The sequence below is a fragment of the Pseudoliparis swirei genome, chromosome 15 (genome assembly GCF_029220125.1).
Source record: "Pseudoliparis swirei isolate HS2019 ecotype Mariana Trench chromosome 15, NWPU_hadal_v1, whole genome shotgun sequence".
NCBI classification, from domain to species: domain Eukaryota; kingdom Metazoa; phylum Chordata; class Actinopteri; order Perciformes; family Liparidae; genus Pseudoliparis; species Pseudoliparis swirei.
The window spans coordinates 1,274,280-1,293,002 of NC_079402.1; the positions used below are offsets into that span (position 1 = coordinate 1,274,280).

Here is an 18,723-nt window from a genome sequence, read left to right on the forward strand (position 1 = left end):
TCGTGCGCGAGGGTCCTCGTGCGTGAGCATCCTCGTGCGTGAGCGTCCTCGTGCGTGAGCGTCCTCGTGCGTGAGCGTCCTCGTGCGTGAGCGTCCTCGTGCGTGAGCGTCCTCGTGCGTGAGCATCCTCGTGCGTGAGCATCCTCGTGCGTGAGCATGCGGCGGTGCCAAATCCTTTCCCTGCTGCCGGTTTCAACAGGCCGTGAATGACGAGGCGCCGACAGAAGGCAGTCTCCGTGACGTGATGAACCAAAGGAGTTCTGCTGCGTGAGGAGCCTCCTCGAGGCCTCAGGGAGACCCGATGTGTGAACCTCCAGCTCTGAGAGCTTCATCATGACCCACCCTCAGGGTCCTGCTCATTCAGCCTCGTGCTCCACGAGCAGAAGGTCTTCAGTCCATGAGGCCCTTTGGTCCATGAGGCTCTAGGAGAACAAGGGACGCTCGTGTTGATTCCAGCTGTCATTTTCTAGTTCCAGAAATGTCCACCGGGGGAGTGTTTAACTTCCTGTTCGGCCCCGCAGTGCTCTCTAAAGCGACGCTAACTTCCTGTAGCGCTCTCTAAAGCGACGCTAACTTCCTGTCGCGCTCTCTAAAGCGACGCTAACTTCCTGTAGCGCTCTCTAAAGCGACGCTAACTTCCTGTAGCGCTCTCTAAAGCTAAAACCAGAAACACAATCTTCCCGATTATCCCACGAAGAGACGATAACCATGTCTTGTGTGTGGAGGAGCCGACCTGCAGCGTCTGGGTGGCGTCAGTGAGTCCTTGTGAGCGGCTCTGCTGTGCATCAGAGGCGAGGGGACCATCTGGAACACATCATACCCTGCACTCATGCGCCTCCTGGGATGACATCATCGACTTGTGCAGATGTCATATCTGTTCCGGAGCTGCCAGCGCAGCTGATCTCTTGCACAGCCAGGATCTGGCGGTGGGCTGTGGGTGTAGCACCCAGAGGGAGGCAGCCGGCTGTGGAGATGATCCTCATGTTGGTTCTTCTCCATCTCAACGCTTCCCTCCATGTGGAGCGGACGTCTGCGTGAGAACACGAGTTCCTCGGCCAGGCTTCAGGCTGCAAGCTTCAGGCTGCAAGCTTCAGGCTGCAAGCTTCAGGCTGCAAGCTTCAGGCTGCAAGCTTCAGGCTGCAAGCTTCAGGCTTCAGGCGGCTCTCATCATGGCGGCTCAGCAACACGGCCTGAGGCTCCGCCCAGTGTTTCCGTCTCTGGTTTCCATCTCCGCCCTCGTCGCGTCGCCCGCTCACGCCTCGTTAACGCGACGTGTCGGAGTTAACGGTGAGGCCAGCCGGCTCCACCCGGGGGCCACGGGGCCCCTGACATCTGACTGTTCTACACTCTGTTATGTTGTGAAGTTCTTCTAAAAGGTTCAAACCAACGAGTTCTTCCCTCTTTCCCCCAGCCCAACACGTGAGAGGCATGTTGCTGACCGTACACGTGAAGCCGGGGGTCACGGGTGTGAAGCCGGGGGTCACGGGGTCAACGTTTCCAGGGAAGAGGTCTGGTCCAGGTCTCTCAGTCCTCTCTGGTCCAGGTCTCTCTGGTCCAGGTCTCTGTCCTCTCTGGTCCAGGTCTCTCTGGACCAGGTCTCTGTCCTCTCTGGTCCAGGTCTCAGTCCTCTCTGGTCCAGGTCTCTCTGGTCCAGGTCTCTCTGGTCCAGGTCTCTCTGGTCCAGGTCTCTGTCCTCTCTGGTCCAGGTCTCAGTCCTCTCTGGTCCAGGTCTCTCTGGACCAGGTCTCTGTCCTCTCTGGTCCAGGTCTCAGTCCTCTCTGGTCCAGGTCTCTCTGGTCCAGGTCTCTGTCCTCTCTGGTCCAGGTCTCTCTGGTCCAGGTCTCTCTGGTCCAGGTCTCTGTCCTCTCTGGTCCAGGTCTCAGTCCTCTCTGGTCCAGGTCTCTCTGGTCCAGGTCTCAGTCCTCTCTGGTCCAGGTCTCTCTGGTCCAGGTCTCTCTGGTCCAGGTCTCAGTCCTCTCTGGTCCAGGTCTCTCTGGTCCAGGTCTCTCTGGTCCAGGTCTCAGTCCTCTCTGGTCCAGGTCTCAGTCCTCTCTGGTCCAGGTCTCTCTGGTCCAGGTCTCAGTCCTCTCTGGTCCAGGTCTCAGTCCTCTCTGGTCCAGGTCTCTCTGGTCCAGGTCTCTGTCCTCTCTGGTCCAGGTCTCTCTGGTCCAGGTCTCAGTCCTCTCTGGTCCAGGTCTCAGTCCTCTCTGGTCCAGGTCTCTCTGGTCCAGGTCTCAGTCCTCTCTGGTCCAGGTCTCTCTGGTCCAGGTCTCTCTGTCCTCTCTGGTCCAGGTCTCTCTGGTCCAGGTCTCTGTCCTCTCTGGTCCAGGTCTCTCTGGTCCAGGTCTCTCTGGTCCAGGTCTCAGTCCTCTCTGGTCCAGGTCTCTCTGGACCTTGGGGCTCCTCCGTTTGTTCTGGTCCTCTCCGTGTTGTGGGATCTCTCGGTGAGGGTCACAGTTTGATCGGGGTCAGGTTGGAGCCGCCAGACGGTCTGGATGAAGACGTCTTGCAGCTCGGGTTGCGTGTCTGTGTGAGGCCGCCACTGAAGTTGCGCTTGAGATTGGTCACTTGGACTTTAAGGAATCTCTGAAGTTTCAATAAAATTAGCTTCTTGGCTAAAGAGCGTTAATCTGCGTCGAGGACCAGTTCATCCCGGTGGAGCACCGTGGAACAAAGGCTGGATGACCAGGGACCCAACTCTTAAAGACTTCATCCTGTCAGATGGAGAGGTTCTCATCCTCGCTATATTTACAAAATATCATTTAAAAACCTCCGCTTACTGCCTTCCCAAAACTACTTTTCCCTCATTAAACTCTGTTTCTCTCCTCCCTGAGCTCCCTAAGCGTCGCCCCGTGGTGATGAGCGGTGGCTGCATGTCTCCTCCATCTGTTAATGCTTTGTGAACGTACACGGGGGGGGTAGTAAACCTTATGTAACTCCACCATTTATTTAAAATGCCCGTTAAAGTCCAGCGGTAACGACCATGAGGAGCACTTATCCATCACTCTGGTTTACAGCATTGTTGAGTTGTTTTACACAGAACGACACGCAGACTGAGACGTCACTTCATCCTTTATGGAGGGATTTGTTTTCACGCTCCAATACTAAGTAATGGGACGGACACACACACTTACACACACACACAACTGATACTCTTATACCCAACAGCCATGACACGCTGCTGATTCTATGAATTCTATATATAATATATATATTATATGTATATATTATATATTATATTATATATGTATTATATATATATATATATTCCTTTGAACACACCTGTACATTTTAATCTCCTCATTATGCATTATTATCACCATTATAATGCATCATAAAGTCATTAAAAAAATCACTCTTAGTTGTCATTTTGAGCTTTAAAGTTATATTGAAAACATGTAACTTCTGAGGGTTATAAGGATGTCATGTCCCTCTGGTCTCGTGACTGGACCTCATGAGGCGGAAAGACTCAACGTCAGCTAGAGTTCTGGTCCTGGCCGCGCTGCAGGGGACCCAAGGAGGACTCATGAGGTCTGGTTCTGGTCCTGGCCGCGCTGCAGGGGACCCGAGAAGGACTCATGAGGTCTGGTTCTGGTCCTGGCCGCGCTGCAGGGGACCCGAGGAGGACTCATGAGCTCTGGTTCTGGTCCTAGCCACGCTGCAGGGGACCCGAGGAGGACTCATGAGCTCTGGTTCTGGTCCTGGCCACGCTGCAGGGGACCCGAGGAGGACTCATGAGCTCTGGTTCTGGTCCTGGCCACGCTGCAGGGGACCCGAGGAGGACTCATGAGCTCTGGTTCTGGTCCTGGCCACGCTGCAGGGGACCAGAGGAGGACTCATGAGGTCTGGTTCTGGTCCTGGCCGCGCTGCAGGGGACCCGAGGAGGACTCATGAGGTCTGGTTCTGGTCCTGGCCGCGCTGCAGTGGACCCGAGGAGGACTCATGAGGTCTGGTTCTGGTCCTGGCCGTGCTGCAGGGGACCCGAGGAGGACTCATGAGCTCTGGTTCTGGTCCTGGCCACGCTGCAGGGGACCCGAGGAGGACTCATGAGCTCTGGTTCTGGTCCTGGCCTCGCTGCAGGGGACCCGAGGAGGACTCATGAGGTCTGGTGCTGGTCCTGGCCGCGCTGCAGGGGACCCGAGAAGGACTCATGAGCTCTGGTTCTGGTCCTGGCCTCGCTGCAGGGGACCCGAGGAGGACTCATGAGGTCTGGTTCTGGTCCTGGCCGCGCTGCAGGGGACCCGAGGAGGACTCATGAGGTCTGGTTCTGGTCCTGGCCGCGCTGCAGGGGACCCGAGGAGGACTCATGAGGTCTGGTTCTGGTCCTGGCCGCGCTGCAGGGGACCCGAGGAGGACTCATGAGGTCTGGTTCTGGTCCTGGCCGCGCTGCAGTGGACCCGAGGAGGACTCATGAGGTCTGGTTCTGGTCCTGGCCGTGCTGCAGGGGACCCGAGGAGGACTCATGAGCTCTGGTTCTGGTCCTGGCCACGCTGCAGGGGACCCGAGGAGGACTCATGAGCTCTGGTTCTGGTCCTGGCCTCGCTGCAGGGGACCCGAGGAGGACTCATGAGGTCTGGTGCTGGTCCTGGCCGCGCTGCAGGGGACCCGAGAAGGACTCATGAGCTCTGGTTCTGGTCCTGGCCTCGCTGCAGGGGACCCGAGGAGGACTCATGAGGTCTGGTTCTGGTCCTGGCCGCGCTGCAGGGGACCCGAGGAGGACTCATGAGGTCTGGTTCTGGTCCTGGCCGCGCTGCAGGGGACCCGAGGAGGACTCATGAGCTCTGGTTCTGGTCCTGGCCTCGCTGCAGGGGACCCGAGGAGGACTCATGAGGTCTGGTTCTGGTCCTGGCCGCGCTGCAGGGGACCCGAGGAGGACTCATGAGGTCTGGTTCTGGTCCTGGCCGCTGCAGGGGACCCGAGGAGGACTCATGAGGTCTGGTTCTGGTCCTGGCCGCTGCAGGGGACCCGAGGAGGACTCATGAGGTCTGGTTCTGGTCCTGGCCGCTGCAGGGGACCCGAGGAGGACTCATGAGGTCTGGTTCTGGTCCTGGCCGCTGCAGGGGACCCGAGGAGGACTCATGAGGTCTGGTTCTGGTCCTGGCCGCTGCAGGGGACCCGAGGAGGACTCATGAGGTCTGGTTCTGGTCCTGGCCGCTGCAGGGGACCCGAGGAGGACTCATGAGGTCTGGTTCTGGTCCTGGCCGCTGCAGGGGACCCGAGGAGGACTCATGAGGTCTGGTTCTGGTCCTGGCCGCTGCAGGGGACCCGAGGAGGACTCATGAGGTCTGGTTCTGGTCCTGGCCGCGCTGCAGGGGACCCGAGGAGGACTCATGAGGTCTGGTTCTGGTCCTGGCCGCTGCAGGGGACCCGAGGGGGACTCATGAGGTCTGGTTCTGGTCCTGGCCGCTGCAGGGGACCCGAGGAGGACTCATGAGGTCTGGTTCTGGTCCTGGCCGCGCTGCAGGGGACCCGAGGAGGACTCATGAGGTCTGGTTCTGGTCCTGGCCGCGCTGCAGGGGACCCGAGGAGGACTCATGAGGTCTGGTTCTGGTCCTGGCCGCGCTGCAGGGGACCCGAGGAGGACTCATGAGGTCTGGTTCTGGTCCTGGCCGCGCTGCAGGGGACCCGAGGAGGACTCATGAGGTCTGGTGCTGGTCCTGGCAGCGTTTGGACCGAGCGCGGTCGGTGAGGACTCGCAGCTCGTTGAGGATGTCCTCGTTAACCAATCAGACGCCTCCCTGGCCGCTGTGTGTTCCTGTCGGCTCGTTTCCCCTCCGGTTCTGTTTCATCTCAGCCTCGTGCGGCTGAGTTTCCAGTCTGGCGTTTGGTCTCCGCTCCAGAGTAATGAAGCCGAATGGAAGGAACGGCTCCAGATGTTTTCCAGGTGGTATTCTGTGAGGAGCGCTGAGGGTTTCCCTCCGTCTCGGTTCAGAGGCCTCGAGCGTCGGGTCGGTGGAGGCGGGGCTCCTGGAGGCGTGGCTCCTGGAGGCGTGGCTCCTGGAGGCGGGGCTCCTGGAGTCGCTCCTCGGCGTCTCCGAGCTGCAGAGACTAAATAAGACAAAACACTGCGGTACACATTCATATCAACATATCCAGTCACGTCTTTCAGAACTACTCGTCTGGAACATCTTCATCACAAAAGTCCACCTATATGCGGACATTCCAGCTCCGGGGTGTCCAAACTACGGCCCGCGGCCCAACTGAGGACCGCCGACTGTTTTTAAATGGCCGCCGGTGATTTAAAAAAACAAAACATTTAATAATAATTAGGATCTAATGATCTCTGAACTATCTCCTTGTTACTGAAACCAAGGTTATTTTTCATATATCTTAATATTACACTGATGTCCATTATGTGGTCCCTTTAACAGAAACCAATATTTATCATTTTCTGTTCGTTTTAACTTTGAGTTATTTACAGTTTTAAATGTAACATTGAAATGTTTTAAGTGGCCATTAGACTTTAAAAGTATTGAATTTATTTAACTTAAATGAAAGAGCAGCAGATACAGAAATTCTGTTATTAATAAGAGGGCACAAACATCAACGAATGTACAAAGTAAAACTGTTTATAGTGTTGCACAGTTATTGAGATAGAACTTTTATATTATTGGGACGTGGGATTTTTTAACTGTTGGAAAAGTAAATTTAATACATATTATTCATGTTTGCTTTGGTCGGCCTGGAGATCCTTTTGTTTTGATGTCTTTGGCCCAAAGTGGAACGTCAGGTTAAATATTCATATTCATTCATCAGCTGGAGGAACATTTCCTTCAGATCGTCTGGACGTCCAAAGTATGAACCGTCAGGTCTTTGTTCCTCAGTGAGCTCCTGGCTCTGAGTTCTTTTGTGCTCTACAACATAATAATAATAATCCCAACAGTTTGACTTTCACTTGGAGGCGGTTCATCAACCTGAATGTGTGTGTCCTCCTCCAGGGATCTACCTGCTGGACATGATCTACATCGACTCGGCCTCCCCGGCCTCGGACAGCATCCTGGAGACGGAGCAGCGGACCAACCAGATGAACAACCTGCTGAGGCTCATCTCCGACCTGCAGATGTCCTGCAACTACGGTAGGAGACGGTAACCGTGGCAACGCCTTCCGGAGCTCCCGCCGTTTTCATTGTTTCTGTCTTTTCCTCACGTAACGATGTGTAAATACTCTTCCGTGAGTTTGGGTTCATGTTGGCTCTGAAGATGAACCCCGTGGCCCTCCAGGCTGAGGGGTGTCCGCCGTGCGTCTGCCCGACTTTCATCAGCATCTCGGCTGCAGACGTCCGAGTCCTTTTAAAATGATCATTTCTAGAATTTACTTTTGGAAAAGTCATGTAAATGTGTTATATTCATATTTTCATTTACACTGAGTTTAAATAATGAATATGCTTTTAAAAGATGTATAAGCCGACGTACGCTCTTTCACACTTGCAGCGCACATATTTCCCGCTGCAAGTGAACGCACCTTAACTGAAAAGACATACATGTTTATTATTTTAATCTAAACTATTGTCTCTCCTTCATTTGAGTCATTGAAGGTTATTTACTGGATGCTTTGGGATCTCTTTGTTAGTTTAAATACAACATTTGATCACTTTTTCCTTGTGTGCACCGAGATTTAAAAAAACTTGGTCATAGAAATTTGGTTTAAAATCCTGGAAACCCATCAACATGCATCTGGACTCTGATTGGACATCAGTGTGGCTCCTCTGATGTCTGCAATGTCTTTGATATATTTATCCTGCTATTGGTAATTGACATGTATGGAGGAGGAGAGCGTCGAGTCACATCCCATGTGTGTGCTCACAGGTCATCTTCCTCTTCTATAATCCTCCACACGGAGTGACCTAGTGACCTCTTCCCACCTCTCCTTCCCCTCCAGACTCCTTGGTGACGCTGCCTCACATCCAGAAGTATCTGCTCTCCGTCCGCTACATCGAGGAGCTGCAGAAGTTTGTGGAGGACGACAACTTCAAGTGAGTTTGATCTCAAGCTAACGCGGAAGATAAAAAACCTCCGTTAGCTCGAGCTTCACTGAAACCTCCGTTAGCTCGAGCTTCACTGAAACCTCCGTTAGCTCGAGCTTCACTGACACCTCCGTTAGCTCGAGCTTCACCGACACCTCCGTTAGCTCGAGCTTCACCGACACCTCCGTTAGCTCGAGCTTCACCGACACCTCCGTTGGCTCGAGCTTCACCGACACCTCCGTTAGCTCGAGCTTCACCGACACCTCCGTTAGCTCGAGCTTCACCGACACCTCCGTTAGCTCGAGCTTCACCGACACCTCCGTTAGCTCGAGCTTCACCGAAACCTCCGTTAGCTCGAGCTTCACCGACACCTCCGTTAGCTCGAGCTTCACTGAAACCTCCGTTAGCTCGAGCTTCACTGACACCTCCGTTAGCTCGAGCTTCACTGACACCTCCGTTAGCTCGAGCTTCACTGACACCTCCGTTAGCTCGAGCTTCACTGAAACCTCCGTTAGCTCGAGCTTCACTGACACCTCCGTTAGCTCGAGCTTCACTGACACCTCCGTTAGCTCGAGCTTCACTGACACCTCCGTTAGCTCGAGCTTCACTGACACCTCCGTTAGCTCGAGCTTCACTGACACCTCCGTTAGGCGGTGAGGAGGTGAGGAGGTGAGGCGGTGAGGAGGTGAGGCGGTGAGGAGGTGAGGCGGTGAGGAGGTGAGGAGGTGAGGAGGTGAGGCGGTGAGGAGGTGAGGAGGTGAGGAGGTGAGGCGGTGAGGAGGTGAGGCGGTGAGGAGGTGAGGCGGTGAGGAGGTGAGGAGGTGAGGCGGTGAGGCGGTGAGGCGGTGAGGAGGTGAGGAGGTGAAGAGGTGAGGCGGTGAGGAGGTGAGGCGGTGAGGAGGTGAGGAGGTGAGGCGGTGAGGCGGTGAGGAGGTGAGGAGGTGAGGAGGTGCTGCGCGATGGAGAGAAGATGGAAACCAAATCAAATGAGCATCAACACTAAAGAAGTGAGGCTCTCATTGGAGCCACTCAGCGCTTTGGCACGCTGGGAAGTACTAATTATTTCTGGGGGGGATTTCTAAGAAGATTTATGGGAGTCTGAAAAGTACAAATATTACCCAATCTAGAGAGTTATGACTCCGTTTCAGATTCATGACATCATACCCCCCCCCCTCTGAGAAGTGAGTCCACAGAAACAATAACATGCTTGTCCTGAGCAGTTTAACTCTCTGTGTGTGTGTGTGTGTGTGTGTGTGTGTGTGTGTGTGTGTGTGTGTGTGTGTGTGTGTGTGTGTGTGTGTGTGTGTGTGTGTGTGTGTGTGTGTGTGTGTGTGTGTGTGTGTGTGTGTGTGTGTGTGTGTGTGTGTGTGTGTGTCACCGGTTCTGGCTCTGATGGGAGGCGCTTGTGTTGCAGGTTGTCTCTGCAGATCGAGCCCAGCAGCAGCTCCCCTCGCATCGCCTCCTCCAAAGAAGACCTGGCAGGTAAGAGCTGGGAGAGAGAGAGAGAGAGAGAGAGAGGTTGGAGGAGCAGATGAACTGTTAGTTTGACATGTTTGTCAACACTCTACATTACATTACATTACATGTCATTTGGCTGACGCTTTTATCCAAAGCGACTTACAATACTGTTACATTCATTCACTGTAGACGCAGCTACAGGGAGCAACTCAGGGTTAAGTGTCTTGCTCAAGGACACATCGACTAGGGCGGGGATTGAACCTCCAACCTCCTGATTGAAAGACGGACCTGCTACCCACTCACCCATAGTCCCACCCACATAATATATAATCTGCCTTATTTGCCCCGCCCCCTGGCCCCGCCCCCTGGTCCTGCTCCAGAGCTGCTGGTAGTCGTTAGGCCTGATTCCTTCTCTCCTCGCCGTGTGATGGCGCCTCACGCTGCGTTAGTCACGAGGTCGTCACGCGTCCATGAAGGAGAGGAGCGCCATGATGAAGACCATCAGCTGAGTCCCTGAGGAAGGTCTCCTCCTCCTCAGGCTGGACGAGTGGCTTCTGACCCCCAGACCTCAGGAAGCCTCGTGACCTCAGGACGACGAGGGTTCTCCCTGAGCTGATCTCAGACCAGTGACCTCTGACCTCCACCAGGGCTGCGTGCGCTGAGGAGGATGGATCATCACCTGGCTCTGTGGCGTCCAGCTGGGGGGGGGGGGGGGTCACTCCGGATCCAGCTCAGTCAGATCCCCTCATGATATTTAAGAGCTCCGCTCCCCCAGGTGAGGCGCTCCCGGAGTCGGCTGATTGCCTTTTATTGGGAGAACCGACCGAAGAATCTGTTGAAATGTTTTGGCCTTTAAAAGAAATCTGTCCTCGGACATCAGATGTGACTGAGGAGCGTGACGCTGACCGCAAGGCTTGCTTTCAGAAAAGTAGGCCAACAAATGATCCATGATAACCTGTTTCAGCTCGTAGTCAGACCGTCTGTTTCTGTGCTCCATGAGAACCTCTTTCATCAACAATCTGGCCCAAGAGCTTTTTAATGTCCTTCAGCACCGCTATCGTAAAAACCCAAACGCTACCCGTCCCGACCAAGCGGTCCAACGACCTTTGACCCCTCAGAGCTGCACAGGAGTCACGGAGGCCTTCCTGAGCCGCTCTCCTTCCTCTGGGGCCGACGCAGCGGGCGGCGCTCCCTCGTTGTCATGGAGACGAGCAGAGCGAGGGAAAAAGTCCCTTTTGACGTTTCACTGGCCAACGTCTGGAGGCCCGACGGGAGCTCATAAACAAGAGGCTCACGCCTCCTTCTGCCAGACGGAGGAGGTGGGCTCACTCCCTCCATGGAGGAGACATGAAGGAGACGAGGAGGAGACATGGAGGAGACATGAAGGAGATGGGGAGGAGACAAGGAGGAGATGGGGAGGAGACATGAAGGAGACGAGGAGGAGACGAGGAGGAGACATGGAGGAGACATGAAGGAGATGGGGAGGAGACATGAAGGAGACATGGAGGAGACGAGGAGGAGACATGGAGGAGACATGGAGGAGACATGGAGGAGACATGAAGGAGACGGGAGGAGACGAGGAGGAGACATGGAGGAGACATGGAGGAGACATGGAGGAGACATGGAGGGGACATGGAGGAGACAAGGAGGAGATGGGGAGGAGACGAGGAGGAGACATGGAGGAGACAAGGAGGAGACAAGGAGGAGACATGAAGGAGACGGGAGGAGACATGGAGGAGATGGGGAGGAGACGAGGAGGAGACATGGAGGAGACAAGGAGGAGACATGGAGGGGACATGAAGGAGACAGGAGGAGACATGGAGGAGACATGAAGGAGACATGGAGGAGACATGGAGGAGACATGGAGGAGACATGGAGGAGACGGGAGGAGACATGGAGGAGATGGGGAGGAGACATGAAGGAGACATGGAGGAGACGAGGAGGAGACATGGAGGAGACATGGAGGAGACAAGGAGGAGACATGGAGGAGACAAGGAGGAGACATGGAGGGGACATGAAGGAGACGGGAGGAGACATGGAGGAGATGGGGAGGAGACATGAAGGAGACATGGAGGAGATGGGGAGGAGACATGGAGGAGACATGGAGGAGACGAGGAGGAGACATGGAGGAGACATGGAGGAGACATGGAGGAGACATGGAGGAGACATGGAGGAGACATGGAGGAGACATGGAGGAGACATGGAGGAGACATGGAGGAGACGAGGAGGAGGAGGAGACATGGAGGAGACATGGAGGAGACATGGAGGGACATGGAGGAGACATGGAGGAGACGTGGAGGAGACGTGGAGGAGACATGAGGAGGCATGGAGGAGACATGGAGGAGACATGGAGACATGGAGACATGGAGGAGACGAGGAGGAGACATGAAGGAGACATGGAGGAGACATGGAGGACATGGAGGAGACATGGAGGAGACATGGAGGAGACATGGAGGACATGAGAGACATGGAGACATGAGGAGACATGGAGGAGACATGAAGGACATCATCGGAGGAGACATGGAAGTGACATCATCAACGCTCCTGTGTGTTTACAGTCTGAGTGACATCATCAACGCTCCTGTGTGTTTACAGTCTGAAGTGACATCATCAACGCTCCTGTGTGTTTACAGTCTGAAGTGACATCATCAACGCTCCTGTGTGTTTACAGTCTGAAGTGACATCATCAACGCTCCTGACGGGTTTACAGTCTGAAGTGACATCATCAACGCTCCTGTGTGTTTACAGTCTGAAGTGACATCATCAACGCTCCTGTGTGTTTACAGTCTGAAGTGACATCATCAACGCTCCTGTGTGTTTACAGTCTGAAGTGACATCATCAACGCTCCTGTGTGTTTACAGTCTGAAGTGACATCATCAACGCTCCTGTGTGTTTACAGTCTGAAGTGACATCATCAACGCTCCTGTGTGTTTACAGTCTGAAGTGACATCATCAACGCTCCTGACGGGTTTACAGTCTGAAGTGACATCATCAACGCTCCTGTGTGTTTACAGTCTGAAGTGACATCATCAACGCTCCTGACGGGTTTACAGTCTGAAGTGACATCATCAACGCTCCTGTGTGTTTACAGTCTGAAGTGACATCATCAACGCTCCTGACGTGTTTACAGTCTGAAGTGACATCATCAACGCTCCTGTGTGTTTACAGTCTGAAGTGACATCATCAACGCTCCTGTGTGTTTACAGTCTGAAGTGACATCATCAACGCTCCTGTGTGTTTACAGTCTGAAGTGACATCATCAACGCTCCTGTGTGTTTACAGTCTGAAGTGACATCATCAACGCTCCTGTGTGTTTACAGTCTGAAGTGACATCATCAATGCTCCTGTGTGTTTACAGTCTGAAGTGACATCATCAACGCTCCTGTGTGTTTACAGTCTGAAGTGACATCATCAACGCTCCTGACGGGTTTACAGTCTGAAGTGACATCATCAACGCTCCTGTGTGTTTACAGTCTGAAGTGACATCATCAACGCTCCTGTGTGTTTACAGTCTGAAGTGACATCATCAACGCTCCTGTGTGTTTACAGTCTGAAGTGACATCATCAACGCTCCTGTGTGTTTACAGTCTGAAGTGACATCATCAACGCTCCTGTGTGTTTACAGTCTGAAGTGACATCATCAACGCTCCTGTGTGTTTACAGTCTGAAGTGACATCATCAACGCTCCTGTGTGTTTACAGTCTGAAGTGACATCATCAACGCTCCTGTGTGTTTACAGTCTGAAGTGACATCATCAACGCTCCTGTGTGTTTACAGTCTGAAGTGACATCATCAACGCTCCTGTGTGTTTACAGTCTGAAGTGACATCATCAACGCTCCTGTGTGTTTACAGTCTGAAGTGACATCATCAACGCTCCTGTGTGTTTACAGTCTGAAGTGACATCATCAACGCTCCTGTGTGTTTACAGTCTGAAGTGACATCATCAACGCTCCTGTGTGTTTACAGTCTGAAGTGACATCATCAACGCTCCTGTGTGTTTACAGTCTGAAGTGACATCATCAACGCTCCTGTGTGTTTACAGTCTGAAGTGACATCATCAACGCTCCTGTGTGTTTACAGTCTGAAGTGACATCATCAACGCTCCTGTGTGTTTACAGTCTGAAGTGACATCATCAACGCTCCTGTGTGTTTACAGTCTGAAGTGACATCATCAACGCTCCTGTGTGTTTACAGTCTGAAGTGACATCATCAACGCTCCTGTGTGTTTACAGTCTGAAGTGACATCATCAACGCTCCTGTGTGTTTACAGTCTGAAGTGACATCATCAACGCTCCTGTGTGTTTACAGTCTGAAGTGACATCATCAACGCTCCTGTGTGTTTACAGTCTGAAGTGACATCATCAACGCTCCTGTGTGTTTACAGTCTGAAGTGACATCATCAACGCTCCTGTGTGTTTACAGTCTGAAGTGACATCATCAACGCTCCTGTGTGTTTACAGTCTGAAGTGACATCATCAACGCTCCTGTGTGTTTACAGTCTGAAGTGACATCATCAACGCTCCTGTGTGTTTACAGTCTGAAGTGACATCATCAACGCTCCTGTGTGTTTACAGTCTGAAGTGACATCATCAACGCTCCTGTGTGTTTACAGTCTGAAGTGACATCATCAACGCTCCTGTGTGTTTACAGTCTGAAGTGACATCATCAACGCTCCTGTGTGTTTACAGTCTGAAGTGACATCATCAACGCTCCTGTGTGTTTACAGTCTGAAGTGACATCATCAACGCTCCTGTGTGTTTACAGTCTGAAGTGACATCATCAACGCTCCTGTGTGTTTACAGTCTGAAGTGACATCATCAACGCTCCTGTGTGTTTACAGTCTGAAGTGACATCATCAACGCTCCTGTGTGTTTACAGTCTGAAGTGACATCATCAACGCTCCTGTGTGTTTACAGTCTGAAGTGACATCATCAACGCTCCTGTGTGTTTACAGTCTGAAGTGACATCATCAACGCTCCTGTGTGTTTACAGTCTGAAGTGACATCATCAACGCTCCTGTGTGTTTACAGTCTGAAGTGACATCATCAACGCTCCTGTGTGTTTACAGTCTGAAGTGACATCATCAACGCTCCTGTGTGTTTACAGTCTGAAGTGACATCATCAACGCTCCTGTGTGTTTACAGTCTGAAGTGACATCATCAACGCTCCTGACGGGTTTCCATACTTGTGGCCGTGCCCTGCTGATTGGTCCTGATGGGAGGTCAAAGGTCAGGGATGTCGTGGACGGAGTTTGTTGTTGTTGGGCTGGAGAAACTAAAGTGGAGTGAATGTAATCACGCGTGTTGAGACTTGAACACGTATGTTGAGCTGTTTAAAAGATGAGTCAGCGTTTCCTCTTGGTCAGGAACGAATCCCGTGAGCATCGTCCAGGTCCTTTGTGTCCTTTGTGTCTGTGTTCTCTGCCTCTCTGGCGCCCTCTAGTGGCGCTGAAGAAAAGCTTCATGTCGGCCTTCTGTCAGAACTCTGATCACTATGGCAACTAGTTTGGGAAGTTTGTACCACAAGAGAACACTTTCAACTCCAACGACCTGCATCACCACCAGGGGGCGACTCCTCTGATTGTATAGAAGTCTCTGCTTCATGTGTTAAAGCTGCATTCTCTCTCCTGACCACCAGGAGGCGACTCCTCTGGTTGTATAGAAGTCTCTGCTTCATGTGTTAAAGCTGCATTCTCTCTCCTGACCACCAGGAGGCGACTCCTCTGGTTGTATAGAAGTCTCTGCTTCATGTGTTAAAGCTGCATTCTCTCTACTGACCACCAGGGGGCTCCTCTGGTTGTATAGAAGTCTATGCTTCATGTGTTAAAGCTGCATTCTCTCTCCTGACCATCAAGGGGTGACTCCTCTGGTTGTATAGAAGTCTCTGCTTCATGTGTTAAAGCTGCATTCTCTCTACTGACCACCAGGGGGCTCCTCTGGTTGTATAGAAGTCTATGCTTCATGTGTTAAAGCTGCATTCTCTCTCCTGGCCACCAGGGGGGACTCCTCTGGTTGTATAGAAGTCTATATAATGACTCCTTGTGTCCAGGCCTGTCGGAGGTCTCGGCCTCCCTGAGGAACCGGCGGCCCACCTGCCCCGACGCCTCCGTGGCGTTCCGGACCCCCACCCCTCCCCCCTCTCACCACAGGAAGAGCCACAGTCTGGGGAACAAGTGAGTCGGACCTTCGGTTGTCAAGAAGTTCTGTTCAGGATTATTTAATCTTCACTTGTAGTTTATTTTCTGTTGATCAGCACTTTGTAACCGTAGATATGAAACATGCTTCATTTATAAAATAATGATAACACCAAGAATAATGATCACTATTATTACTACCAGTAGTATTGTTATTATTATTATTACCTCAAATTGTATTATTGACAATATTATAATAATGATGATAACAAGAATAATCCTTGTTATTGTTATTAATGCCTCAAATTGTATTAATAATATAATTAATAACAATATTATTATAATAACACGAATAATCATTGTTATTTATATTACCTCAAATTGTATTATTGATAATAATATAATAAATACAAATATAATAATAAGAATAATTATTGTTATTAATATTACCTTAAATTGTATTATTGATAATCAAATAATTAATAACAATATCATAATGATAATAACAAAAAATAATCATTGTTATTAATATTACCTCAAATTGTATTATTGATAATATAATTAATACAAATGTCTTAGTAATATTAACAAAAAGCACCAGAACACAGCTAAGCGATACTAAAAACGACATATTGGTCCGTGCAGAGCAGCAGAACATAGAAGTTATTAAAGTTATTAAATCATGTCCATTTAGCAGACTCAGTACATGAGGGAGTGTGTTACTGGTCATAGCCGTGAACAGGCCCAGTGACCCCAGTGACCTCTACCAGGCTCAGTGACCCCAGTGACCTCTACCAGGCTCAGTGACCCCAGTGACCTCTACCAGGCTCTGGGACCTCAGTGACCTCTACCAGGCTCTGTGACCCCAGTGACCTCTACCAGGCTCAGTGACCTCTACCAGGCTCTGTGACCTCTACCAGGCTCTGGGACCTCAGTGACCTCTACCAGGCTCAGTGACCTCTCCCAGGCTCTGTGACCTCTACCAGGCTCTGGGACCCCAGTGACCTCTACCAGGCTCAGTGACCCCAGTGACCTCTACCAGGCTCTGGGACCTCAGTGACCTCTACCAGGCTCTGTGACCCCAGTGACCTCTACCAGGCTCTGGGACCTCAGTGACCTCTACCAGGCTCAGTGACCTCTACCAGGCTCTGGGACCTCAGTGACCTCTACCAGGCTCAGTGACCCCAGTGACCTCTACCAGGCTCAGTGACCTCTAACAGAGTGCGGTGACCCCTGCTGTCCGCAGCATGATGTGTCAGTCCGGCATGTCGGAGAGCCGCAGCGCCACGTTCCCCATCGAGAAGCCACGCCACCTGCTGGACGACAGCTTCCTGGAGGCCCAGAGCCCCGCGAGGGCCGGGCCGCACGCCACAGCCAACGGGCTGTCAGCGGGTACGTGTGCATATCATTATCACACAGCCAATGGGCTGTCAGTGGGTACGTGTGCATATCATTATCACACGGCCAACGGGCTGTCAGCGAATGGCACGTGTGCATATCATTATCACACAGCCAATGGGCTGTCAGTGATGCGTGTGCATATCATTATCACACGGCCAATGGGCTGTCAGTGCGTGTGCATATCATTATCACACGGCCAATGGGCTGTCAGTGGGTGCGTGTGCATATCATTATCACACGGCCAATGGGCTGTCAGTGGGCAGTGCGTGTGCATATCATTATCACACAGCCAATGGGCTGTCAGTGGAGCGATGTGCATATCATTATCACGGCCAATGGGCTGTCAGTGGGCGTGTGCATATCATTATCACACGGCCAATGGGCTGTCAGCGAATGCGTGTGCATATCATTATCACACGCCAATGGGCTGTCAGTGGAGCGTGCATATCATTATCACACGCCAATGGGCTGTCAGCGGGTACGTGTGCATATCATTATCACACGGCCAATGGGCTGTCAGCGGGTACGTGTGCATATCATTATCACACGGCCAACGGGCTGTCAGCGGGTACGTGTGCATATCATTATCACACGGCCAACGGGCTGTCAGCGAGTACGTGCATATCATTATCACACAGCCAATGGGCTGTCAGTGGGTACGTGTGCATATCATTATCACACGGCCAACGGGCTGTCAGCGGGTACGTGTGCATATCATTATCACACGGCCAACGGGCTGTCAGCGGGTACGTGTGCATATCATTATCACACAGCCAATGGGCTGTCAGTGGGTACGTGTGCATATCATTATCACACGGCCAATGGGCTGTCAGTGGGTACGTGTGCATATCATTATCACACGGCCAATGGGCTGTCAGTGGGTACGTGTGCATATCATTATCACACGGCCAATGGGCTGTCAGCGGGTACGTGTGCATATCATTATCACACGGCCAATGGGCTGTCAGCGGGTACGTGTGCATATCATTATCACACGGCCAATGGGCTGTCAGTGGGTACGTGTGCATATCATTATCACACGGCCAATGGGCTGTCAGCGGGTACGTGTGCATATCATTATCACACGGCCAACGGGCTGTCAGCGGGTACGTGTGCATATCATTATCACACAGCCAATGGGCTGTCAGTGGGTACGTGTGCATATCATTATCACACGGCCAATGGGCTGTCAGTGGGTACGTGTGCATATCATTATCACACGGCCAATGGGCTGTCAGTGGTACGTGTGCATATCATTATCACACGCCAATGGGCTGTCAGCGAATGCGTGTGCATATCATTATCACACGGCCAATGGGCTGTCAGTGGAGTGCGTGTGCATATCATTATCACACGGCCAATGGGCTGTCAGTGGGTACGTGTGCATATCATTATCACACGGCCAATGGGCTGTCAGTGGGTACGTGTGCATATCATTATCACACGGCCAATGGGCTGTCAGCGGGTACGTGTGCATATCATTATCACACGGCCAACGGGCTGTCAGTGAGTACGTGTGCATATCATTATCACACGGCCAATGGGCTGTCAGCGGGTACGTGTGCATATCATTATCACACGGCCAATGGGCTGTCAGTGATGCGTGTGCATATCATTATCACGCAATGGGCTGTCAGTGCGTGTGCATATCATTATCACACGGCCAATGGGCTGTCAGCGATGCGTGTGCATATCATTATCACACGCCAATGGGCTGTCAGCGAGTACGTGTGCATATCATTATCACACGCCAATGGGCTGTCAG

General features: G+C 52.2%; 1 protein-coding gene across 3 annotated transcripts in view; it reads left to right on the top strand.

The window, feature by feature from the left end:
* The window catches only part of LOC130205057 (ras-specific guanine nucleotide-releasing factor RalGPS1-like), a 49,516-nt gene that overhangs the window by 26,465 nt on the left and 4,328 nt on the right, over nucleotides 1–18,723 (top strand). For 2 of the 3 annotated variants that reach the window (XM_056432169.1, XM_056432168.1), the window contains exons 10-14: nucleotides 6,939–7,076; nucleotides 7,880–7,973; nucleotides 9,379–9,446; nucleotides 15,473–15,596; nucleotides 16,804–16,949. In XM_056432169.1, coding sequence (XP_056288144.1) covers nucleotides 6,939–7,076; nucleotides 7,880–7,973; nucleotides 9,379–9,446; nucleotides 15,473–15,596; nucleotides 16,804–16,949 — 570 coding nt within the window. Of the gene's footprint in view, nucleotides 1–6,938; nucleotides 7,077–7,879; nucleotides 7,974–9,378; nucleotides 9,447–12,093; nucleotides 12,191–15,472; nucleotides 15,597–16,803; nucleotides 16,950–18,723 lie in introns of those variants that run through there. The other variant, XM_056432170.1, reaches the window with a different exon arrangement.